This window comes from Marmota monax, unplaced genomic scaffold (assembly GCF_021218885.2).
Source record: "Marmota monax isolate L192 unplaced genomic scaffold, Marmota_monax_Labrador192_F-V1.1 WCK01_AAM20220418_F8-fsc00012, whole genome shotgun sequence".
Lineage (NCBI taxonomy): Eukaryota > Metazoa > Chordata > Mammalia > Rodentia > Sciuridae > Marmota > Marmota monax.
The window spans coordinates 34,450,858-34,476,052 of NW_026695227.1; the positions used below are offsets into that span (position 1 = coordinate 34,450,858).

The 25,195-nt window shown below is 50.8% G+C and overlaps 2 protein-coding genes and 1 long non-coding RNA gene across 3 annotated transcripts; 2 read left to right on the top strand and 1 right to left on the bottom strand.

Annotated features, from left to right (window-relative positions):
* Positions 1–6,337: 6,337 nt before the first annotated feature.
* On the top strand, positions 6,338–8,650 carry Hoxc11 (homeobox C11). Its single transcript, XM_046436320.2, has 2 exons — positions 6,338–7,130; positions 8,413–8,650. The coding sequence occupies exons 1-2, from the start codon at positions 6,449–6,451 to the stop codon at positions 8,643–8,645; spliced, it is 915 nt and encodes a 304-aa protein (XP_046292276.1). The 5' UTR covers positions 6,338–6,448; the 3' UTR covers positions 8,646–8,650.
* A 7,992-nt stretch (positions 8,651–16,642) lies between these two features.
* LOC124087444 (uncharacterized) lies at positions 16,643–19,759 on the bottom strand. The gene is made up of 4 exons (XR_006850053.2): positions 19,458–19,759; positions 18,943–19,033; positions 18,431–18,550; positions 16,643–17,630 (listed from the first exon to the last, which is right to left on the bottom strand). It is a non-coding gene; the product is annotated as an uncharacterized LOC124087444 (long non-coding RNA).
* Positions 18,617–23,829, top strand: Hoxc10 (homeobox C10). Its single transcript, XM_046436343.1, has 2 exons — positions 18,617–19,477; positions 22,710–23,829. The coding sequence occupies exons 1-2, from the start codon at positions 18,727–18,729 to the stop codon at positions 22,985–22,987; spliced, it is 1,029 nt and encodes a 342-aa protein (XP_046292299.1). The 5' UTR covers positions 18,617–18,726; the 3' UTR covers positions 22,988–23,829.
* Positions 23,830–25,195: the final 1,366 nt, after the last annotated feature.

Here is a 25,195-nt window from a genome sequence, read left to right on the forward strand (position 1 = left end):
AGTATATTCGATATTTGTTGGTTTCAGGGAGCTGGGCGGCAGAATGGAGGAAGGCAGGGAGACACGGAGAGTAAGGCGGAGTCACAGCCGGCCTGTGAGACAGAAAGTGAGATCCTTGCCGGCTGGGCTGGCGGTGTAGAGCCTGCAGCTCAGTTGAAAGTGCTGCGGAAAGGAGCCTAAACTGGGATCCTTGATCTTTTTCCTCCAAGGTATCACTGAGGTGTGGAGAGAAGGTATCATTGGAGTGGTGGTATCTGCAAAGGGCTCACCTCCTTTTTCCTGGACTTCACAGCTTGTTTTCTCCTCTTCTTGGAGCCATTTTAAGGTCTAATTATTTCTTTTTAAATTGAAATTCTAATGTTAAGGATGTTCAGAAAGCAAGGATAGGGGTTTCTGTTTAAATCTGATGCTTCCAAAGCCCTTAATTGTTGTAACCTCCACCTCCTCAACCTGAAAGCTGGCCTCTGGAGTCAACCCCCTCCCACCTTGCCTACCTGGTTGAGAATACCTCAGAGACCTGAAGTGGGGCCAGGGCGACAGAAGCAATGGGTATGGTCACCAGGGCTCCCAGGCCTTGGGGCCTGGTACCTCCTACCCTGTGTTCCGATACTAAAAAACAAAGAGGCCAGGTTTGATTATTTCTGGTTGTATTAAAGGATCCTGGCGTTCAATGGAGCTTCTAAACCTAAGGTCTGAGTGATAAGTGTTTCACCCGTAGGCATTTAATCTAGTGAAAGTGCCATTTTTGTCAAAGTGCTTGGGCTCAAGCAGTTAGGGGATAGCCAGGGTGGGAGCTTTCACTACCAGGAAGTCCCAGAAAAGGAATGGCGGGCCCTGTTTGTCAAGATCTAGAGCTCTGCAGAAAGTATTTTAAATGTTCAAAATGGACAGGGGAGGCCCTTTCTAATGTTCCCTCAGCTGTGAAGGGGAGTCCCAGGAAGTGAAGAGGTTTACTAGTTGGGATGCTTCCCCCTAGTGTGGGAATGATAGAGATAGCCAGACTTCACCCTGCAAAAATGTACTCTATGTCTGACAGAAAATTGGCAGGCACTTCGGAGATTTAGGAACTCGCTCAGAGAAAGGCAAGGCCAGGCACCCTGGTGAAGGCAGAAGCTAAAGTGTGATTCAGGGTGGATAGGGGAATCTGAAGGGGCAAGGCTGAAAAGGTATCACCCAAAACCATTTCCTCAAAGAAGCCAATCCACACAATGGACTCCAATATTGAAAAACACCAGATGATCTGCTTCGAAGGGACATAAACAGGCTCAGCGGATGCAGGTTAATAAAACCTGCAAAAGCCCAGACAGGAACACTTAAAATGCCCCAGAACAAAGCACACCGTGACAAATTCTCACCCAACACACAAGTACACGCACCAGAATGTTCCCAGGCACAAAGAGAAAGAGACCTTTTCTACCTCTGGCCTTCACCCGTGGACACTCAGGTATACCTGCCCAACTCCAAGAACACACACAAATCTATGCATTCTTCTAAACTGACCCAAAGAAACCCCTAAGGGTCTTGGGCAGGCATGGCTGCACTGCACACCCCACAGAGCCAGCCCATGTCCCTTGAGCCTTGCTAATGCATGATCCAGATCCATACCGGGAGATAAAAGTCTAGACAATAGACGGCTGTTTATGACAACAAGGCTCTCCAAGTTTGGGGCTGGGCGATAAATCTCTGGCGAATCTTCCTGTAACTCAACTTCTGGCTGTAGTGAAGAGAGAACCATGGAGATCACAGAAGGCAGCAAAATGGGGGAGACTTTTAAATCGTGAGCAGAAGGAGGCTTTCTTGTAGGGGCAAGAAAATGGAGGCCAGCACACTCGACCCACGCAGGCATCCACACTGTGGAAGCTATCAGATGGATCTAGCTTTCAAGCCCTGGCGAGTCAGGGCTCCCGGAAATCCGGCAGAAAAGTGCGGGCAGAAAGACAGGGCCTAGAGGCTAGGACAGACCCACAAACCATTCTTGTTGGGGGCAAAGATTCTTTTTTTGTTGGTGACTGGAATCTTCTTGCTCTGTGACACCTGAATTTTCAGATCCTTCTTTCTGTCTTCTCTCTCTTGCTCTCTCTCCTTCTCCTCCCTTACCTTCTTCTTCTCCCTCTCTCTCTCCTTTTCTTTTTTGGATTGATGGGCTGTTCTCTTTTGCATTTTCGATCCAGGCATCTGATTACAAGTAAAGAGGCACTGAAGTTGATCTCATAAAAATGCCGCGAGCTCACTTTGATCAGCTAGGACTGGGTCCGAGCCTAAGTAGGCGCTAAAGCCTGGGAATGGCGGCTTGGGCCAACCCAGTCTTTGCTATGAGCAAGGGGGGGAGATTTGGGTGGCCCAAGCGGGCAATTTCGCCCAGAAAAGATATTTTCTGTGGGGCCACAACTGGCTTTGGAAACTAAGGCTCAGGGCAGCGGCTCCATTTCCAGACTACTTTTAAGGCATTTCTTTCATTTTAGAGCACTTGGTGGTGGGGGGCAGTGAAACTGGCTCATAAAATCGGGCTTTTATGGGGAGAAATGGGGTTGCACTGCTAGCCTCCTGGGACAATACCTCTGAGGAGAAAGCTGGGTGGGGCTACGGGGGTATAGAAACTGCCCTTCTCCTACCACACACCTCTTCCATGTGCAGGAGGAAACTGAGCAGAGTCCACCGCTTAGGTGGCCTGACTTGTGGCCTTGGGCTTGGGGCTCTGACCAAGGCTGAAGCTAGGCAGAAGCTGCAAACCAGCAGTCCCACCCTTTCCAGTTTCTTGGCTGAGGTGGAGTGGGGTATGGGTGTCTCCTTTGAAAAATAAGCTGTTAGTCTGAAAATCCCAAAGCACTCTAAAGGGATTATTCAATGCAACAATATTGCTCTAAGGGACAGAAATATGTGCAAAAAGGTGCAAGCTGATTTTTTATGAGGGCTCCTCCTCGACCTCCAAGGATAAGAACTGTGGGTGTCCATGCATGGGACTCCTTCCCCTTATCTTTTCATTGACTCTATACAGGACTGAATTTACAACCAAAGCCCACAGGAGAGCTTAGACACCCCTTTTCTTCTCCTAGGGTTTTCTTCCTAGTCATGGTCTGTGGGGTAGTCACCTCTCCCCACCAAGATCTGTAAAACCCACAGCAGCAGGAAAAGGTAGACAAGCTGCAAGGCAACCCTAGCGCTGTGTGTGGGAGGCCGCTGGGAGCTGCTGAGGCCAGAATTCGCTAGATACTGCCCCCTTCTGAAGCTGTCTCTGCGTCCCTGTGTGGGAGGGAAGGGCGCTGGTGTGGCCCTGGTCAGACTACCAAGGCAGTTGCCTAGACCACAGCCGCCTGCTAGCGGTCAGGCAGGCAGCGGGAACTGAGGCCAACAAGAGCCAGTAGAGCCAGCAGGATGGCCCTCCCGCGGAGGATTTCAGGTGAAGGATCGGACTCTGGGCGGTTGGAGAGACCTCCCCACCTACCAGGTGAGGAAAAAAAATAGCCACCTGGAGTGAAGCCCACCAGGGAAAGGATTGGGGCCACAGATGGGTCCCTGTAGGGGAGATAACTATTGTCCTGGCCAGAAACTGCAGATTGAGAGGGTGCAGCCTGGGACAAGCAAGCTCAGACCATGTTTATGGGTGGTCTGGAACCAAAGTTAGGCAGAGAAGTCACTACCCCACACCTTAGGTATTTTTGCCGATCAACATCTTGCTGACCTTAGGGCCTTCTTTCCTTGATCCCAGCCGCAACTGACAGCTGCTGGAATTTTTTTAACTGTTGAAAAATTAAAAGTCAGAGAAACAATAGGAAAAAATGTAAGGTTGGTGTTGTACTTTTAGGAAGCAGAGTATAACTTCTCAAAGTCTGTACTGGGAGACCCCAAGTTTCCAGGATATTAAGTCATTGATGTTCTTTCTTGCATTTCCTTTTTGTTTCTGTTTGTTCGTTTGTTTGTTTCAAGGAAATAAGGCCGCCAGCAGCCCCTTGCAGCCGCCTGGCTTACTTTTATGATGGCCCTGGAATAAACTTGGTGGTCAAATTCAAGTGCTCAGGCCCACAGCTGTCTCCTCACAGGAAGCAGCCCACACCCCCCTTGTCCCTGCCTGTGCAGAATGTGCCTTGGGGGACTGGGCCCCTCATTGCCCGGGAGGCCAGAAGGGGGAAGGAGGCAGACTCTCCTAGGGAAGTGGAGAAAGCAGAAGGTGAAACACCACCCTCATCAACACCTCTGCAAGGGATAGGGGTACCTCTTGCCTCCCTCTCCTTGATTACTATCACTGTTTGGGGAGCATTTTGCCTCTAATAAACTCAAGTTTAATGAGGTCAGTGCGAACCCCATAAAAACCACAGTTCCGAGTTCCCCACCATTATAATTTAAAATGCTGCCCCCAGTTTACCCTATAAAAAGGGCTGGGGGAAGTAGGAAACACAACAGATTTTTCCTTTTGGTCCCTTCCGCACAGAGAAGTCCCACACTTTAGCAAAGCCCCAATCTAGTTCCTCTTTGCCCTCAGTAAAGATCTAGCCCAGACTTAAGGAGGGCTCAGAAAGCAAAGCCCAGCACTGAGTAGGTAGAAGGGCACAAGAGTACTCTAACACTCTAACCTAAAGAATGGGACCTAGGGTCAAGGCAGACCCCACCCAGGTTTTACTCTAAAAGTTGAGCAAATTTAGGGAGGAATAAAAGTTGAGGAGGAATGGATTTGGCAGGGTTGTGTTTAGAGAAGTTACCATAGGTCTTCCCTACCTGATCTGGGGGCCTCGTACTTCATCATGCTTCAGCAAGGAAAATATAATCATGATTAAAAAATTTAAAGTGAAAACCAATTTTGACCAAAAGTTAGGGATGTAAGGTGGGTTCTAGCTCTTTTTTCTTTCTTTCTTTCTTTCTCTAAGAGCTCAGTGGGCTCAGTCCTTGGGGTCTCAGCTCTTCTTCTCCTTTCTTAACAAATCACACTTTGGCAGTTCCTCTTTGGAACCAAGATTGCTCTCTGCTCATGCCAATTGATCAGGTCCCTTTGACTCAGTCCAGAACCTTTCAATAAAGTGATTTTCTGATTCCCAGACATGTCTTGTGGTGCCCAAAGGGATGGGAGACAAGAGGACAAAATTACCTACCCTTTGGGTCACAGTCATCCAGGAGGATGACAGACTTGGAAGAGAGCAGGGCAAGGCCGGACTGAGAAACAAGGAGGCAGTGGTATCTGACTTTCACCAAGGTTGAGGTTCTGGAGATTCCCTCTAGAGAGAGGCCCCTGGCCCTACTCTGCCTGCCTTGGGACCCACAGCTCTCTACCACTGTCCAGCTGGTCTGTACTGTACCTGGCCCCACCATTCGCCTCACAGGTCTCCCAAATCATTCAAGAATAGGAGCCCCAAACCTAATTCTCCCACCATATTCTGCTGCACCCCCCATTAGGCTTCTTTTCAGCCTACTAGCTGAGCTGAGCCCCCAACCCCAAGGGCCCTAACGTAGATGCATGACTTTCTTTCCAATCTTTTTCTTTGGGGTTTGGGATTTAAAAATCTACAGTGGATGGAGCTTTCTGCACATTGATTGACAATAAAGGCAAGCATGAAATATTCACCCAGGGCCACTCTCTCATACTAAATATTTAACACAACATTAGAGAAGGTTTTTCCCAGACTTCGCCAGGCACCGGCTGGGCGGCTGGCGCTTCGCTTACCACTCATTTATGACTAATCGGAGTCCCTAGCTGGCAACAGCACAGCAAGCCAGACAAAGTTGGGACACTGGCTTGTAGATGAGCTGCCTCACCTTTGGGAAACTTCAGATACTCTTCCGGGGAGCTTCTCCAAATACCTAAAAGGGAGTCTTGACAACCAGCTCTGGCCAGAAAAAATAATAGAATGGACTTCTTCAACTCTTTTGTACAGGCGCTGACTGCGGGTTGGAGGGGTAAGAGTCCCTAGACTTGGGGGAAAAGGATTCACTATTCTCCGGGAAGTGAGCAATGGGGAAAGAAGTCTTCATTCTGGTCTCTGCTGATCACAAGGAAGAAGCAAGACCCCCATATTGAAAGCTCGCCTCTTTTCCCCAATCCTGGGGGTGGGGTGGGGAGCAGCAGCTAGGGATAAAAATACTATTGCCCCCTCCCAGCCACCGCCCCCGCCCATCCCACCGCCCACCCCACCCCAACCTCTCTCTCCTCCTTTGCTCGCTCTGTGGAATGGAGAGGAGGGGAGTGACGAGAGAAAAACGAATACAAATCTGCAATTGATTTTCATAATGTTTCTGCGGTGTTTGCAAACCAATCGCCTGAACGTCCCCGACCTTACCTAAGAGAGAACCCCTCCTACGTCTGCGAAGTGCTCCGAACTGATATATGACAATATCTACTTTGGATCACGTGCTCGGGGAGAGAGACTAAGACGGATAACGCGTCATCTCGCCTTCCCAAAATTTCCCCCCTCACTAGACCGGGTCCAAAACCTCCATCCGGAGCCGGCAGGAGAGGAGAACGATGTTTAACTCGGTCAACCTGGGCAACTTCTGCTCGCCGTCGCGCAAAGAGAGGGGCGCTGACTTCGGCGAGCGAGGGAGCTGCGCCTCCAACCTCTATCTACCCAGTTGCACTTACTACGTGCCCGAGTTCTCCACGGTCTCCTCCTTCCTGCCCCAAGCCCCCTCTCGTCAGATCTCCTATCCCTACTCGGCCCAAGTGCCCCCGGTCCGGGAGGTCTCCTACGGCTTGGAGCCATCCGGCAAGTGGCACCATCGGAACAGCTACTCTTCCTGCTATGCCGCGGCCGACGAGCTTATGCACCGGGAGTGCCTTCCTCCTTCCACAGTCACTGAGATCCTCATGAAAAACGAAGGTTCCTACGGCAGCCACCACCACCCCAGCGCCCCACATGCTGCCCCCGCCGGGTTTTACTCTTCAGTCAACAAGAACAGCGTCCTGCCTCAAGCCTTCGACCGTTTCTTCGACAACGCCTACTGCGGTGGCGGCGACGCGCCCGCGGAGCCCCCCTGCTCCGGCAAGGGCGAGGCCAAGGGGGAGCCAGAAGCGCCCCCGGCCTCGGGACTGGCGTCCCGGGCTGAGGCGGGGGCCGAGGCGGAGGCCGAGGAGGAGAACACGAATCCCAGCTCGTCCGGTTCTGCCCACTCGGCGACCAAGGAGCCGGCCAAGGGAGCCGCCCCCAGTAGGTAGCAGCGGCCGGGAACAGGCGGGCAGCAAGGGAGGGAACGAGAGGGAGGGCTAGAGTAGGGGGGTGGCCAGGGGAGCAGGGACAGCCTCGTGTTTTGGGTCAGTCCGATTTTATGTGGAGTTTTATAAGCATTCAAAGGATTTTATTATAACCTACAAAGCCCTCTCTCCCAACGACTCGACTTTTTACGATGGAGAAGGGGTGGGAGGGAGGGAAACGGGCTCTTTGGAAAAGCCGGGTGAACCCCCCTCCCCCGTTATCTTCCTCGGTCTGTGAAAATTTTAAAAGTGCCACCATTGCGGGCGATATTAACTTTGATCGTGAACTTAGAGGAGCATTTAAGGAAGGATGGGGAGCCGGGTTGCCGGGGGGGTGGGAGGGAGGGGAGGGGTGGAGGGGGAGAAAGGGGAGGGCGAGGGAAAGACTGGGAGAAACTCAGAGAGGGGGAGAAAAGGAAAGAAGAGGGAGGAAAGAAGCAGTGGGGCAGAACCTGAGACCCGAGAAGGAGAGCCAGGGTTGCTCTGCTTCTTTTTAAAATCAATTAAAAAAAAAATGTTCAAACTATGTTTTCGCGAATCTTGGAGCAGAAACCCAAAGAACCAGGGGCTTGGCGGCGACCCAGGCTTGAGGAGAGGTAGATCCCGGCTCCGCTGTGTTTTAGGCAGGGGTCTCAGCGTTTCTTCTCGATCTCCGGCCTCGGTGCAGGCCTAGCGAGGCAGCATACCAGGCGCGGCCCGGCGGGCGGCCCCGGGCGCCAAGACCCCCCCCCCAAGAGACTTTAGGGTGTCTAGGTGCCTGCTCCCCGGTTTCCTCTCGGCTTCCCCACTGTTCTCGCCAGGTCATACTTTGTGCGCCTCGTTCTCCGCGGTTCCCCCGGATTTCTGGGGGAGATGGTAGTGGACTTTCAGAACCTTTAGGAGGGCAGCTCTGTGATGGAGCCGCCAAGGGCTGCCTGAGAGCAGGCCAGGGGCTCACGGAGACGCACGTGGCCCCAGCAGGCTTTCCTTTTCCCCCAGACCCTGTCAGCTAAGGCTCCCGCCTGAAGGGCAGTGGGGCGCCAGTCGCTCAGTGGCCGGAGCTAGACCAGGCGAGGGGGTCGAGGCTTACCCCTGCTTTGCGGCCTGCAAGAGGAGAGCCGCGGGCCAGGCGGGAGGGCTGCCCAGCGGACGGGCTGGGAGAAAGGCCGCTGAGCGCTCAGCGGGCTGGGCTGGGGTCGCCCTGGTCTCACGTGTCTCTCTCCCCCTCTCCTCGCACTTGCCTCCTCCCCTCCCTCCAGACGCCCCCCGCACCCGCAAGAAGCGCTGCCCTTATTCGAAATTCCAGATCCGGGAACTGGAGCGAGAGTTTTTCTTCAACGTGTATATCAACAAAGAGAAGCGGCTGCAGCTGTCTCGGATGCTGAACCTGACGGACCGACAAGTGAAAATTTGGTTTCAGAACAGGAGGATGAAAGAAAAAAAACTAAGCAGAGACCGGCTGCAGTATTTTTCGGGAAATCCGCTGCTGTAACTGCAGACCGGGGGCCCTTTTTGGGGGAGGGAGGGAGGGAAAGGGGGAAATTATTTTATTTTATTTTTATTTTTTATTTTCTAACTCGTCTTTTTTCCGCGGGTGGAAAACTGGACTGGCCAGGGCTGGCCCCCACCGCCGTTGCTGGCACTTCCTTCCGGAACCTCCTTCACCTTCGGTCTGTGGAGATAGAGACCGGCCTGGAAAAGGAGGTGAAGGGAAGTGTCTGACTCACGGCGATTGGATCCCTTTGGCGCCGAGGCCCCAAGACTCTTTATTTAAAAGAAAACACACCTCGCGACAGTGTCTTGCTGCTCGGATTTGGTGGAGGGAGGGGCGAGCGTAATGGGCGCCTGAGCTGAACAATCCTTGAACTACAAGCCTTCCCTTGCCCAAGTGAACAGATCCACTAAGACACCTTGTTTGCAAGGGGAGACCTCTCGGGCTCCCCACTCCTGCCCCACGTTGCCCCACTGTTAGGGGGCAACTAAATGTGATCCTGCCTTGCTGTGAAATTCCTGTACCTTTGACCTGGTGTTAGGTGTGCAAAGTCCGTGTCCTACCTCCGTCTGCGCCCTGGCTCCTCCCAAGCCTAGTTGTTCTCCCCCTAAATGTGTAGAGCCCTTCTTTGAAATTTCTTAACTGGCACATCGAGGTGTCCTAACCTTTCTCCAAGCAGTGCCCCCCTCCACTCCATGGATTTATAGGTAGTCTTTGCAGTTATTACCTCCTTTTTTACTTTTTCTTTTCTTTCCTTTTTTCTTTTTCTTTTCTTTTTTTATAAAGAGGAAAAAAGAGAAAATTGGGGTGGAGGAGGCAATAGGAATGGAATTGGGCACCTCCCCCTTGCTGGGGCCTGAATTTTTGTAAATAAATTTCACAAGCCTTTATTTCTACCGGAGAGGATGGGAAAGGACATGCCAGAAGGAAATTCAAATCACCCATCTCCCTCCATGTGCGTGAGTGCGTGTGTACATGTGCAATCCCCACCCTGCTCCCGATCCAAAGGGGTTGCTGTTAATTTTTTTTTTGGTGGCAAATAAAGATATTTCATTCTGTTCAATATTATGATTTTTATTTGACCTTTTTATTAAGCCCTCTCCTCTTAAAATCCTCCATCCTCTCAAGGCAGAGGAGGAGGAGGAGGAGGAGGAGGAGGAGGAGGAGGAGGAGGAGGAGGGAAAATGCAGGAGATCCCCACCCGTAGGCACAAGCCTGCAGAGGCAAGGCAGATCCATGCTAGAGCTCTTCTCCACTGGCAGGGCCAGGAGTGTGGCAGTGGCTTCTTCCCTCTCTGAAACAGAGGATATTCCAGGGCTACTCTTAAGATCTCCTTTCTCGTGTGAAGCTCAAGCTGTGTCCAAACACCCAGCAATGCTTTCTGTCCAAGCACACGTTCGTTGTGGAGTTAATTGTAACCATCATCAAATTTAAATTTATAGGAATTTTCTTGGCTCCACTGTCCTCCTGCCAGATGTCTCCGTCTGTCTCAGTTAAATGTGTAGAGTTGAGGGTAGGGCTTTTGTGAAGTTTTTTTTTTTTTTTTTCCCTCTATGAGAAGATGGTATAGAAAATTTTATATACAGTTTTGAAGGAATGAGGGGAGAGGAAGAGGAGCCATCCCCCTCCTTGTCCTCTCCACAGCCTCTGAGGATGGGAAGGTAGACTCTGGCCCCTTCCCCTTTGGCACAAATGGCCAGGCTCCTCCAGACACAACCAGATACCCAGAGTGGAGCCACTCTGATGTTTTATATTTTAGGTGTCCCAGAGTAAAAAGCCTCCAGCTGTGTCTGACATGAATGTCAGACATGGATGGAATACTGAGGAAGGAAGTGACCCACGGGGCTAGTCACCACACCCATATGTATTTGCTGCACATTTCTTCCTTCTCCTTTTCCTCCTCTTTCTCCTTCCCCCCATTCTTTTTGATACTGGGGATTGCACCCTGGGTCTGGCACATACTGGGCAAGCGCTCTAGTACTGAGCTACATCCCTAGCCCTTTTTATTTTATTTTTAGCTTGGGATGGGGTCTTGCTAAATTGCAGAGGCTGCCTTCAATTTTGCAATCCTCCTGCCTCAGCCTCCCAAGTAGCTGGGATTACAGGCATGTACCCCCACACCCAGTATGCACGTTTCTTATAATCGCGGTCCTTTCAACGCTTTCAGTGAAGCCACTTGGTCATCTCTGTTATAAATATGTTACTTGGGAGCAAAGGTTCAGGACCAATTCTCTCATCTTTCCACTCTCTGTTTTGTGTAATTTAAAAATGTTATTATCCATGTGTTGGATGAAATGGAAAAGCACCATGATTATCAAACCTAAGTTCTGCTGTTGTTGTTGATGGCAGGAGACCCTGCAGCTTAGGTGTCTGAATCTCTTAATTGTAAACGTGGGTCCTTGAGACAACTGTTGTGTATATGTGGCCCACAATTCTTTCATGTGCCCCTGCACATTTTGTTGAAGTCAGTGTGCCTATGAATGAATGTGAGAAGAAATATTATCTGTACACTTTTACCTGGAGTACAGAATGAGTCACCCATAGTGTGTAACCATTGGCAGTGTTTAATGAGTGTGGACAGGAGCACAAACTGAGTGTGCGTGGCACTTCTCTAGGTATAATGTTTGTCCACTAGCCATATCAGGGACCATCAGCCTGTTGGCCATGTTTCCTGTAAAGGAGGATGGAGATAACTCTTTAGAATGAACAGTTTATAAAGCAAACTATTAACCTTTAAAGGGCTCCTGATTTGGGGGGGGAAAAAAGTTCAAAACTGTCAGCTACCACTTTCTCTGCAACGTGCAACCCAGAAAAGATTTTCAACTCCAGAAGAGATTTCTGAAGGATGAGAGGAGAGTCGTTGTGAAAGAAAAACAAAGACTTCTGTGACCCAGGCCCAGGAACCTGCCTTGGTGATCTTCTAAAAAGGAAAAACAGGGGTCTCTGGCCCCCAAGAAACCCACCTTCAGACTCCTGAATGTCCAACCCCCCTGGCCGACTAGGGGCACTCTGGACGCAACCTCTTGGGGTAATCCCCTCCAGCCACAGCACTGCCCGGGAACAAAAGATCCTCGTCTAGACGCCGCCATAAAGCGCCCCCCCCCCCCCCCCCCCCCCGCCTCTAAACCCAGATTCATTTCGCTCTTAACGACCCAGTCTGGCCTGTGTTAAAAACCGCTTCCGCCCTAAATAGTAAACAAACCCGAAGTGGACCATCTTAGCTCCCCCAACACACCCCAGACCCCCACCCCATCATCTCCTTGCCCCACATTTTCCCTCTTTTTCACTATCCTTTCTCAGCTCCCAGCTCCCCCCTGCCCAAGTAAATAAACCCGAGGCCGAGTTCAAAGTTTCCCGGAGCTAAGGAGGAATGTTGGTTGTAAAAATCCAAGTTTATAGCGCACGTGGGAGTTTACAAGGGTATTAAGTGGTGTGGGCTGACAGAGAACTCTGGGCCCCTTCCCCTCCCACTATGGGCTTTGGGGGTGCAGAGGAGCCAGAGGCACTCAAAAGGAGATGTGGGTTTGGGGGTAGCCTTGGGTTTGGGGTTTCTTTGTCACTCAGACACTTAGGGTGGTGGGGAATGGCAATGCAAGGGTCCCTTAGAAGAAGACTGACAACCCCCATTAAGCACCTCTGAGAGCATGGATTCTAAGCATCCCAGATGGAGAAGCTGAGGAGCCTTGTTTGGGGGAAAGCAAAAAAAAGGGGTAGACCAGGGTCTGAAAGGTGAACAGAGCTGGGGTCACTTGCAGTCAGTCCTCACTAAGAGAAAAGAAACAACCTTGAGCTAATTTCTTGAGTGGCCTGAGTGGACAGAGTATTTTTTTCATCAGGGCAAAGAAGAACTTTGAACTTCAAGGGAGTCAAGGGCACCACCCCTTCTCCCCCCACCCCTCCCCTCTCTGGAATCTGTAGGGCAATTCCTTTCTGGACTAATATTCCCTGAAGAGGGCAGCCCCTGGGGTTTCCTGTGCCCTAAGGCTAAATAATGCAGTTTGCTAAATCCTGCCTGCTCAGGGCAGGCCAGAACTCTGTGCACGCGACTACACTCTTTATTATTCATATAAACCTTTGGAAAAGGCAACGCCTGGGAAGTTTTTATAACTTTGTTTGGCATAAAAGTTTTACAAGATTCCCCCTCCCTTAAAAAAAAAAAAAACTTAAAAGTTTTGGTCCTGCCATAGCCTGGCATCTAAGATCTTTGAGAGTGGAAAGGACTCTGGGGCTCCATTGTCTGGGTGTGTGTGGGGGGAGCTGTCTTTCTTTGCTGAAGGCAAAAAGGCTTGAAGGTTAGGGTCAGTCCTTCCAAAGGCCCATCTTGGACCTGCCTTTGGGGGCTGCCAGCAAACAGAGGCTGCAGGACTTCAGGAGATCACTATGCTCTTAAGATATGACCTTATAGACCTCCAAAGTTTGGATAATGTCCCCAGGACAAAAGACTCCCCACCACACCCTCTTATTGTCCTCCAGGCACCATTCTGTCCCTCAACCCTGCTACACACACAGCCCTGCTCATGCCCCCCATAAACCACTGCACAAAGCAGAGAAGACCCATAACCTTGACTCAAACTGCTGCTTAGGAATGGTCTTTTCACATAATCTTGCATCCCTGCTGCCTGTGAAATAAAAAAAATGGGTTAGAAGAAAGACAGTACCCAAAATGCCCAGAAACTCTTGCCCAGGGGTTGTAGTTGTTGCAAGACTAAAGAGGACAGAAGTCCATTAGGGTTGCAGTCCAGAACCACAGAGAACAAAGATACCCATGTGGGGACAAGGCCTGGGGCTGCCAAGCCTAAGAATAACTCCTTGGACCTGACCCCCACCTGTAACAGGCAACCTCCTCCTTCATTTCTCTCCAGCCTTGAGGGCACCAATTGGGCTCAACTTTGGGCCATTTTAATGTTCAGCTCTGAAAGTCAGGACAAAAACCGGCAGGCCTGCTGAACAAAGCTCCTTTGGGGTGATGGAAATTAAAATACCTTACCCCCAGAACCTGGCACTTCAGGGAACCATCAGGCATTAGTGGGGACGTGCCTCAGAGCCAGCTTTTCCTTTCCTCTAATGGCGACTGCTGAGGCCTGGCTGCTGGTCGCTGGCTGGCCGTCCTACACTTCGCCTTGTGAGGAGCTGAGCTGAGGCTGAAGGCGGGAGAAGGTCAACTCCAAGCCTGAGTAGCTGTGCTGGGGAGGCGTGCAACTGAGCCTAGTGTTTTCACCCCAACTAAGCCCAGCACACCAGAGAAAAATAAGAAAGCCTACGAAAGAAAGTCAAGAAGGGGAAAGAAAGAATTGAGGAGGAAAGAAAAGAACAAAAAATAAATTGTATAATGAAGAAAGAAGAAAAAGAAATGGTGAAATAAGGAAGACAACATATTAAGAGAGAGAATGGATCAGAAAAAGAGAAAAGAAAAAGGAATTGCAGAAAAAAGGAAACGAAAAACAGAAAAGGAAGCAAGTAAAGAAAAAAAAGAGGAGGATGGAAAAAAAGAAAGACAGAATGAACAAATCAAAGAAAGTACTAAAAAAGAAAAAGAGAAAGAAATCAAGATCTTGAAAATGGAACTTAACCCCCGAGAAGGAGGATCGGGTTTTTCTCCGGAGCAAACTCGCCCAACCACAGTCCTTACACTGGCTGGAAACCTGACCTACTAGGGCAACCTAGAAACAAACCATTAAAGTGGGGACCAGGGCCTTCCCCCCAAGATATCCTCCCATCCAGCTCCACCTCCCAAAGCTTCTCTTGGCGGTATTTGCAGTCTGGTTTCGATTCAGGAGGCAAAGTTAAATAACTGGTTGGCTTCGGCAAGACAGAAGCAGCCCGGCTGGTGCGGGTTATCAGACTCCAGGATTCAAGGTTCTTAGGGAGCACTTTGGGTAAAAGTGAATATTTGTGGCTGTGTAGACTCAATTAAGTGCAAGTTGGACATGTGTGTAGATGCTAAAGTCCACAGCATCTGGGTGCAAGTGTGTACAACATCCAGATGTGAGAGGGATTTTGCTGGCTGGGCCCGCCGGCCTGGCTGTGAGATCCGAAGTAGACCGGAGGCCCTTTTAATTGTCCTCAGCCTCTTACCTCCGTACCTGTCTGAAAACTGTTTTTCTGGACCTCCGAACATGCCACATTTTGCCTGGAATTTCCTGGTTCTCGATTCAGCTGGGGCAGAGCCTGGTGCTAAGTGAAGAAAAGTCAACCTTTCCTTCAAGATTTGGGAAGAGAATGATTTAATCTCAGCCTCCAAAACAAGTGGAAAAACCCTGCAATCTCTGTTGTGATTTTATTTTCTGTTTCGCTTGAAGAGATTTCTGTACACACATTTTATTTTTATTATTTTATCCCAACAGAAGAGACACCTTTCCTTTTTCATTTCATCTCTAAAATTTCCCAGATGACTTCCTTAACCACTTGGGGAAACGGACAATTTTCACTGGAGAAATCATGGTGCTTCTGGGGTGACCTGAGGGCTACAGCTGGAAAACAGCCGAATTTCCTTTCTGTCCGTTGAATACGACACTTTCTTCTGCTTTTAATGGGGACCCCTCATGCCTCAGCCCTTGGCCTGCTTGTGGAACCACTGGATCCTCCTGGAGCATGCCAGGAGCTCTGGAAACCCTCCTTGTCTCCCTTACTCAGAAACCCTCAGCCGGCAGGAGGCCCAGGCCCGTCCTTGCTGCCCCTTCAGAGTCTGGGTACCAGGCACGAAGAGCAAAAGATGCCAGGGCTTCTGGGGCGGGTGAGATTTGTCCAGAACATGCAGAGCCTGAGCCCCAACTCTGGCCTGCAGCCATGGATATTTGGGTCCCCAAGCTGAGGTAAGAAGAATCCCAGAGTCAGTCTTAGGTGCAGGTCTCTCCGCATTCTCGGGAAGTTGGAGAAGTGGCTTAATAAGAATTGGTATAGGGGTGACACAGACTTCTCCTAAGCCCCAATCCGGTTGCCAATGGTGCAGGCTGAGAGTCTTGGTCCTGTGAGCAGAGCTGGTGGGCACCTGGCAGTAGTGGCAGGCGGGGTGACTGTGGTGGCCGGCATGCCTTTGAACGCCAGGCCCAGACAATAGGATGGAAACTGCCTTTGCTCGTGGCCTCGGGAAAGACCGAGCCCAAGGGGGCAGGGCTGAGAACCAGACCAGGCTGGACTTCTTTGGAGCCACACAAATACTCCTTTCGCCTGGCCCACTCTTTCTCACTTCTTTCTTCCTTTTACCTTCACTGAGGTAGAATCCCAAAGTCTCCAAAAACCCAACAAGTTATTCAAGTCTGTGACTGTCCGAGCAAGAGCGGGCTCTTGTTTAACAGCTCTGGGTTTTCGTTTATCTTGAGTAATTAGAGGCAAACATTTGTCCCACCGGGGGTCCCACTTAAGCTGATGAATTTGATTTCTTTTTCCATTAATGGGCCGTGTTTATCATACTTCTAATTATTTCAACTTTAAACACTATCCGTTCTTGTAAGGAGGTGGGAGGTTTTCTCCCAAGGGTATTATTTCCATTAATAATAGCAAGGATTCTGAAGCAACTCTATCCCTTCCCCTGGCTGAGGTAGGTAGTAGATTTGGGATGGGGGTCAGGCTGGTAAGGGGAGAGAGACGGGAGGCCCAGTGATTGTGTTCCTCTCCTGCTGGCTCTTCAGCTTTTGCCTGGGGACTTGTTTTTGAGAATTTCTCTCTTTCACCCTCTTCTGGGACTCCTACCATCCCCTCCCAGGCTGGGCTTGGATTCATCTTGGAGGCTCTTCCCTCATCACCTTCCATCAGTCCCAGCCTGGCCTGGGTAGGGGATCGGAGAGAGAGCTGCTCCAGCCCTCAGCCACTAACACAGAGAAAAAGGCCAGAAAAATCTTAGGTAGCTAGGCAGCACCTGGTCATGGGGGAAAGGGACCATTAGACTCCAAAACAGGGGACAAGGGCAGGGGATTGGGAAAACAAACTCCAGGGACAGACAAACCAGGCAGGAAAATAAAGGAGACATGAAAGAGGGGGGAGGGAACCCCCCAAAGCCATATAATTCTCAATTGCTTTGGTCTTTAATTTCATCGTCCCATAAATGAGGAAATATCAGTTCCCATACTAAATTTTTATCCTCAGCTGATAAATATGACGGGAAATTTTCGTTGGGTCCTCGTAAAAGGGAACGGTTTCGATCAAACTGGTGGGGAAAGACTTATGCAGATAATACAAACAGAGTGGCCATAAAGTCTGGGCTGTTTCCCCTGGGATGGGCGGTCGGACAAATGGCTCCCTGGATTGACTACTGCCCAGGCTGTCCCAAGTCTGGTCTGGGGCCTAAACAGCCTAACCTTGCCCGGGACAACCCCCATGCTGAGGCCAGGCGACCCCTGCAAATGAAAACACAAAACTAATTTCAAATCTCCCCTGTCCGTTCTGCAAGCAAGTCACACACTCCATATCTCCTTCCAATTTTCTGGGGGTTCAGGGACCCCTGCGCCTTGTCTTTCAGTCCGTGGGTGAGGGAATTCAGCAGATTTTTTTCCACAGTCCTCTTCTGGCCGCGCTGGCTTGGGCCTCCCTAGAAGCGGTCCAGCCTCCTTACTCGACCACGCCAGGGCGCTCGGCATTAGGGTCCTTTCCCGGCTTGGCTTCAGCACTTCGGAAAGTCGAAACCCCAGGCTCTGTCCAGAGAAAAATGCGGGGCTACCGGAAAGACAAGTTATTCTCCGGATTCCGTTTCCTGAGGAAGGAAGGGGTGGAGAGTTTTGTTCGCTTTGGGAGAAAAGCGATGGAGAAACGGAAAGAACTATCTGAAACATGTATTTACCTTTTTTTCCTTCCCTTTATTAAACAATAACAACAATAACAAAAAGAGACCGGCCTCACTTCTCCTTAAAAAAAAAAAAAAAATGCTTCCAGCCCAATCGCTCTGGGTCGGATTTGGTTACGTCCGGTGTCCTCATTTTTCGTGTTGATATGCGACTCCCCGAATCCGATCAAAGTCCCTGCAGGTTCGGTCTTTTTCTTCAGAAATATTCCCTGTTTTAGTAGGGACAAGTTCAAGCGGAAAGCAAGGGTCGCTAGTGCCTGGAGCAAAGCGGCCGAACCAGCTCCAAGGCCAAAGTCCTGAGATAGTGACCCAGGAGCTGCCCGCCCAGCCAGGCCCAGGCCACCGCTCCGGGGTGAGGGAGCGGGGACCTCGGGTCCTGGGCTTCTCCCTCCAGGGATCCCTACATCCACTGGGAACCTCCTTTCTCCAGCAGCCCTGAGGTGACCGTGACCCCCTCCCTGACCCACTCCAGACACTGGAGATTCCCAGTCAACTCCCACAGGGAACTTGCAACTCAACCAACCTCCAAGACGGTCGGTCCCCGAACTCCCAGACCCAAAAGGCCAAGCCCGAGAAAGCAGAGCACAGGCAGCTGAAACTTTAGTCCTGTTTGGGATTCTTTAACTTTCTCTTTCTCTGCCCGCAGGAGCACCCTTCACCTCCCAACTCCCCTCCAACCCCCAAAAAAACTTCATCCTGCTCCCACCCCAAGAGAAGAGTGGGTGGGGGCTGAGAAAAGGAAAAGGGGAGGTGAAGAGAAGGGAAGAAGTACCTGAATCGTGTCTTGACCTTTTAATTTGAATTTGTTTTGAGCCCCGTTGCCTCTCTCTCCCACTTTCCCTCATTTCCCCCCTCTCCTCCCTCCTCTCCCCAGGAGTTACCGGCTGGTTCCAGAGTAAACAAACCCCACTCTACCCAGAACGCCCCCATCTCCCTCCACCCCCCCCCACCGCCCCTGCCGCCTGGGGGGCGCTTCCTTTGTTCGCGGGGAAGGCTCCAGTGCCCCTACCCCGAGGCAGCTGCTAGGTGGCGCTGTTACTCCATGCTGAGCGCTCCGCCTGCCGACAACTTGACCCCGCTGACGTCACGGCCGTCTGAATCATCAAGGCCATTTTCAAATCCCATTGGTCTAGCCGTCACATGGTGAGGACCGAATGCGCGGATAATTATGGAGCTGATATTTCCCCCCCCTCCCCTTCTTTTTCCTCCCGCCCCTCCAACCGCCCCCCCTTCCCGGATGGGGGAAAAAAAAGATGTCAGCTCCTCCGCTGTAGTATTGCTCCTTAAAAACCCCTCTCTCTGAAAATGACATGCCCTCGCAATGTAACTCCGAACTCGTACGCGGAGCCCTTGGCTGCGCCGGGCGGAGGAGAGCGCTATAGCCGGAGCGCAGGCATGTATATGCAATCTGGGAGTGACTTCAACTGCGGGGTGATGAGAGGCTGCGGGCTCGCGCCCTCGCTCTCCAAAAGGGACGAGGGCGGCAGTCCCAACCTCGCCCTCAACACCTACCCGTCCTACCTCTCGCAGCTGGACTCCTGGGGCGACCCCAAAGCCGCCTACCGCCTGGAACAACCTGTTGGCAGGCCACTGTCCTCTTGCTCCTACCCACCTAGTGTCAAGGAGGAGAATGTCTGCTGTATGTACAGCGCAGAGAAGCGGGCGAAAAGTGGCCCCGAGGCAGCTCTCTACTCCCACCCCCTGCCGGAGTCCTGCCTCGGGGAACACGAGGTGCCCGTCCCCAGCTACTACCGCGCCAGCCCGAGCTACTCGGCGCTGGACAAGACGCCCCACTGCGCCGGGGCCAACGACTTCGAAGCCCCTTTCGAGCAGCGGGCCAGTCTTAACCCGCGCGCCGAACATCTGGAATCGCCTCAGCTCGGGGGCAAAGTGAGTTTCCCTGAGACCCCCAAGTCCGACAGCCAGATCCCTAGCCCCAATGAGATCAAGACCGAGCAGAGCCTGGCGGGCCCCAAAAGCAGCCCCTCGGAGAGCGAAAAGGAGCGGGCCAAGACTGCGGACTCCAGCCCAGATACCTCGGATAACGAAGCGAAAGGTAAGGCCGCCTGGGCCGCGGGCCGGGCTGGGACGCTCTGGCACTTGGTCTTCGTGACCAGGACAGGGGCAGGGGGGAGGGTTGGGCTGAGGCCTCGAAAACCGGAGGTCCTGGGAAGGCCACCACGGTTTGCGACTGATGTCTGCAGGGCGCCGGGCTGGTAGCACGTCATTAGCTGGGGAAGGTAAGCGGCGATGTGGAGGTGCCGGGCCAGCCCGGGCCGTGGGTGCTAAGGCGGGGCGGTGCGCACCACAGGCAGACTGCAGGCGCCCTGTGCTGCCCAGTACGGATGATGGCTCCTGGGCGCGTGCTGGTTTTGGTTTGCTTTCTCAACACTGGTGTCCTGGGGGTGGGGGGCTGATTGTGCCCCACTTAGGTCAAAAGCTCACAAAAAGCTTAAAATGGCGATCATAGGCCAGGAAGTGGGAAGGCTTTTGAGATGAGGGATTTCTCTTTACTGCGTTTTCCCAGTTGAAAATTGTTTCCTGCGAAACGCGTTTTGTTGTTTGTGGGTTTGATATGTACATAGGGTTTGGGCTTCTTGGGTTTTTGGCTTGTCTGGCCCCGGGGCCTTAGACTGGAGGGCTGAGGCCGGAAGAGGTGGAGGTGAAGGGCTGCCCGCCACATCTCTCCCTCTCCTCCAGATGCTTGGCTAGGAGATGGCGTTGAAACAGGGCATTTGGAACGTTTTAAGTTTTTCTTTTTGGTTGTTGTTGTTGTTGTTGGTTTCCTCCTTTAAATTTTTTTCTTTTCCTTTTTTTTTGATTTTGTTTTTTTTCCTAGCCAAATTACATTTTCCCCATTGGTTTTTCAAAAGCAGCTTACAAATGAGTGGTTGGAAAATTCTGTGTGCGTGGCAAGCGGTTTTCTCCTGAAAGGGAGTGTGGCTTTGGTTGGATTTCATTGTGACTTTGGTTAGAGAGAGAAAGCCTAGCTAGAGTTCAAGCTCAGGGTTCAAGATTCATTTCTGCTCTAGGAACTGGGGACCTTTAGGATCTTTCTCTGACACCTGGGGAAAGAATGTGGAGGAAACACATAAGCAGGGGAGGGAGGCTGAGGGTAATGACTTTCCCTGAAAAGTTGGAGCAAAAAGCATCGGAAAAGGCCCAACGGGGAGGAATAAACCTGCTCCCTATGACACTAGCTACTGGCAGCAGTATATAAGAAGGCTCATTGGGTGTAAAGGTAGATGAAATATTGAGAGTGGAGCAGACTGGGGGGGGGGCTGGATCTTGTGGTGCTTTGTATATGGAAGCAACGCACACACGCATGCCTGACGGCGACTTGTATCACACTCACACACCCCCCTGACATGTTCCTCACACACTCACTCATGCCCATGCCCGCTCACATAGGTGTCTGCACTCTTTTTTCAGGAATGGGTAGAACCTCACTCTCTTTGGTCAGCTTTACAAAGGTGGCCTTGGCAAATGAATCCACAGAGATCCTGGCCAGAAGATGACCTCTGGTGTGTTTGTGAGGATAAGAGGGAGAGTGAGGCAGCTACACACATGAAACCTTCCTTGTGGTACATATGCATTGTGAAGGTCTAATTTTATACACTCTCCACAGACACTGAGCTTGATTGGGACACAGATTTATGGTAGAAAAAGTTGTGTCCTAGCCCTGCCAAAAGCAAAGTCAAGGTTAACAAATCCATCTCCCAACTCAAATTGCACCCATCCCCATAGGCTCCTCTTTCTCTCCTACTGTCCACACCACAAACTAAACCCTCCTATTCCAACTAATCCCCTTAGCCTGTACTCTGCCTGTGCTCTTCTTGTCTCCCTCCCTTTTTGGTGTCTCCATCAGGCCAGAGGCAAAGACAGGTTGTGGCTAAACTTCCCCATTTATAATTTCTCTCCTCCCCCCAAAACCCAACACCAATAAGAAAAATAAACAAGACAGGGTTATATGCGAAGAGCCTGTACACAATTTGGCAGGATGAGCAGGTGCAAAGGATGGAGAATAATCAAAAGACATTGAGATTTTTATACTGCAGTTTCCAGTGTGCATCTTTCTGGTATTTTCTGGTTCCCTTAGTTACTCCCTTCCCACTCCCAATCAAGATAAGATCCTGGAAGCTGGCAGCTTCCTTTGGTATAAGGAGGAGAGAGAGCACAGAACCATAGCAGACTTATTTGCTGGGAGCCTCCTCTTAGGTCTTTGGACTACATTTTTCCCTTAATAAATGGCCAAGTTCCCTTCTGCTGCTTGAAGAGCAAGGCTGGTCCATTTCAGAAAGAATGTGTGCCAGGGAGAGAAGCTGTTAATAAGATAATAGGAAATACACACTACACTACAGTATCTCCCCATATAAGTGGACATGTGTACATTCCTGTGTGTACATATGAATATGCAAGTGTGTATTTCTGCAGGTATACATGTATATTTGCAAGCATATGTACCTATCTACACCCAGATTGGGCGTAGATAGGTAAATTTAGATATTTTAGATAGGCTAAAATATCTTGGGATTCCTCTCTTCCTTGACTTTAGGTCCTCTGGCCAGGGAATATGTCTGAGGACCCCTAGGCCTGCCACAAAGTTGTTGCCCCTGACCTTCACTATTCCAACAAGCTTCCCTGCTTCAGCTACACACACTAGGGGAAATGGCCTGGAGAGGAAGAGATGGCAACAGGGAGATCTAATAGAGCACAGTCACTCTATGGCAACTCAGGTGGGAGTTAGAGCTGGGAGCCTGGTGCAGGGACAATGCAGTGGCCTCTGGCTGCAGAGACTGGGACAAAGTCCTTCCACTGAGTTGAAAGGCCAAAGCTCTTTGGAAATTGACTCTGGGCTCTGGGGTGGACTCTGCACTTGGGTCTGGGGCCTGGAAAATACTATTCAGTCTGGTTGGAATTTTCCAGAGCTGGAGAAGAACAGAGTTGAGGGAGGCCCTGGAGAGGCTTAAAGGAACCTACCAGGGCCAGCAAGCTGAGAAAAGTGAGAATACTCAGGATCTGATAGATTAATGTGGACTTGGGTAATTTAGATTAAATGAATGTTTGAAAGGCAAGAACCTGCACCCTTTTTTCCCTGTAAGTCTAGACCCAAAGAAATTCTAAAAGTCTTGTCCCCAAAAGGATCCCACTGGCTAGGCCTGTGGGGTGAGAGCAGCTCCCCTCTGCTCCCTCAATCGCCCCAACAGCAGGCTGGCAAAGGCTGCAGCCCTGCTGGGAGGATTTGCATCTTCGAGGGATACTTATGTAAATAATGTTATTTTTAACAGAGGAGATAAAGGCAGAAAACACCACAGGAAATTGGCTGACAGCAAAGAGCGGAAGGAAGAAGAGGTGCCCCTATACTAAACACCAGACGCTGGAATTGGAGAAAGAATTTCTGTTCAATATGTATTTGACGCGAGAGCGCCGCCTGGAGATTAGCAAGACCATTAACCTTACAGACAGACAAGTCAAAATCTGGTTTCAAAATCGCAGAATGAAACTCAAGAAAATGAACCGAGAGAATCGGATCCGGGAACTGACCTCCAATTTTAATTTCACCTGAGTGCGCGGTCTCCCCTCCCCCTCCCTCCTCCTTCCTTTCCCCGCCCCTCCTCCCTTTGTGCCTGGTGATATTTTTTTTTCCTCCCTGAGTATAAATGCAACGCGCCTGCAAAAAAGGCAAAGACCTCAGACTCTCCTTCCAAGGGACCTATGGTTCGTGCTGCGAGGATGCTTCTACCTAAAGCATGAGAAATGGGGTGCTTGGGTGTGGGGTGTGGTGTATGCCCTCATAGATGGGGGTGGGAGTGTGACTGGTGTGTGTGTCAGCCCCTCACTCACCCACTCACACACTCACACACAGCATTCTATTCTCTGTGCAAAATTAAGATCGAATCCACCCAATTGTAGGCAAAGAAAAGAAAAATAATCAAACAGAGAGGGTCTGTAATCTTGCAGAGCACAGTCAGTCAGAATCGCTTCTTCCTTGCTGCATTTCCTCCTTAGAATAATAGACGTTTTGGAAAGTTCGGCTAGTGTTTGTGTGTCTGTCGTAGCACCCAGCGTCTCCACCAAACCCTCTCTGTGTCTTTACCTCCCAATCGCTCTAAGAATCTGCTTGAAGTCTTGTATTTGTACTGCTTTCTGCTTTTCTCCCACCCCTCCCAGCACCCCACGTCCCCTATCCACTAACATCTCAGAAATTCCATGCAGAGGAACAAAAAAAATTAAAAATAGAACATAGCAAAGCAAAGGCAGAATGACCCCCCCCCCAAAAAAAAAATTGCCCTGTCCCTGTCTGGGAGTTGTGTTATTTAAAGATATTCTGTATGTTGTATCTTTTGCATGTAGCTTCCTTAATGGAGAAAAAAATCCTAATAAATTTCCGGAATCATAAGCTTCAAATGGGTGGTTTTTTTGTTTTTAGTATTTTTTAGCGACACCCCCCTCCCCCAAAGAAGCTGTGTGTGTGGATGTGTGTGTTTTGTGTTTGACTCATCTCCTAGAGCCTTTCTAGAACGTCTCTTGGCGGGTTTAATGTAAGTGAGAGACCATAACGTTGATTTAAATATTATCCAGGTGACCACAATAAGTCAAGGTCATAAAACAGTAATGTCAGGACGGTCTTGGTGCGCGCGAGAGGTGGATTTTATGATCTGCAAATATAATGTGGTGCTGCAGTAAAAGATGCATTTAAAGGTGACTGGAGGAGGGAAAGAGGCAGAGAGCAAACTGCAATCTTGAGGAGCAGACGGATCTGATTGCCTGGGGTGCTGGGCTGGGCGCACCCCACCACTGCTGGGGGGCACCCCAAGAGCCCCCTACCCATCCAAAGAGAGGAATAAACTTAACCGCCAAGGGGCACGAGGAGCTCAGCCCCCCCACACACACAGACACATCGACAGCAGCTAACAGAAACGCCGGCAGCAGCAGGAGGAGGAAGCAGCGACAAGGTAAGAGAAGCGGTTTCTTGTTCTTCTCTTGGCGGCGGAGTGGGGACTAGCAGTGTCCCCAGGTGCTTGGCGTGCAGTGGGCAAGCCGGGAAGAAGGTGTTTCAGGCATCTGTGCTTGCTAAGAGCCCAGGCTTGCCTGGTGGGCACTGGCAGCGGAGGGCAGCAGCCTTGAGCTCCCTCTCTTCCCCTCCCCGGCCCATTGCTATGGGGTTCGGTGGTTAAAGGGGTAAATTGGTGGTTTTGGCTTCTTTATCTTTGTGGGCACTTAGAGTCGCCTCGAGGTTCACGCACTGGTCTAGGTGTCTCTCAGTCTGGTCGTCTGTTGGGGGGAGGAGGGAGAGGTAGAGTAGGTTGGAGCTTGAAGCTTAGGTTTTCCTGCTTTTTGCTGGTGTGGGTGTGAGCCTTGCCCAGGCTCTTGGTCCTTACACTCCCTGCCTGTAGGGCTTTGCCAGGCAAGTGGTCTGATTGGAAGTGGCTTCAGAGCACAGGCGCTGTGGTACGATTCATGTTCACCAGGAAGCCTAAACTGAGCTGAAAGAGGGAAAGGATCACAGAGTGTAGGAGAGTACAGGAGAGCCAGATGGACAAGACAGAGGACCCAGCTCAAGAGTGGAAGGAGGATCCAGCTTCCCTTAGGGCCAGGGCCAGATGCAGGGAAATAGCTCCACTGCGGTGCTGGGGGTGGGGCAGGGATTTGGCGGCTAGCGGTCCCATTTCACCAGAGTTTCCCTTAGTGATTGCTTAGACCAGAAACTGATGAAGGCAGACTCCCTACCCACCCAGCCACACAAAATCTTCTCTCTAGTCCTTAGGGAGGT

Excerpts from the sequence above, each read along its gene's own strand:
- Hoxc11 (XM_046436320.2), top strand. The coding sequence starts at position 6,449 with ATGTTTAACTCGGTCAACCTGGGCAACTTCTGCTCGCCGTCGCGCAAA. Across the intron at positions 7,131-8,412 it reads GGCCAAGGGAGCCGCCCCCA|ACGCCCCCCGCACCCGCAAG; the intron begins GTAGGTAGCAGC and ends CCCTCCCTCCAG.
- Hoxc10 (XM_046436343.1), top strand. The coding sequence starts at position 18,727 with ATGACATGCCCTCGCAATGTAACTCCGAACTCGTACGCGGAGCCCTTG. Across the intron at positions 19,478-22,709 it reads CTCGGATAACGAAGCGAAAG|AGGAGATAAAGGCAGAAAAC; the intron begins GTAAGGCCGCCT and ends TATTTTTAACAG.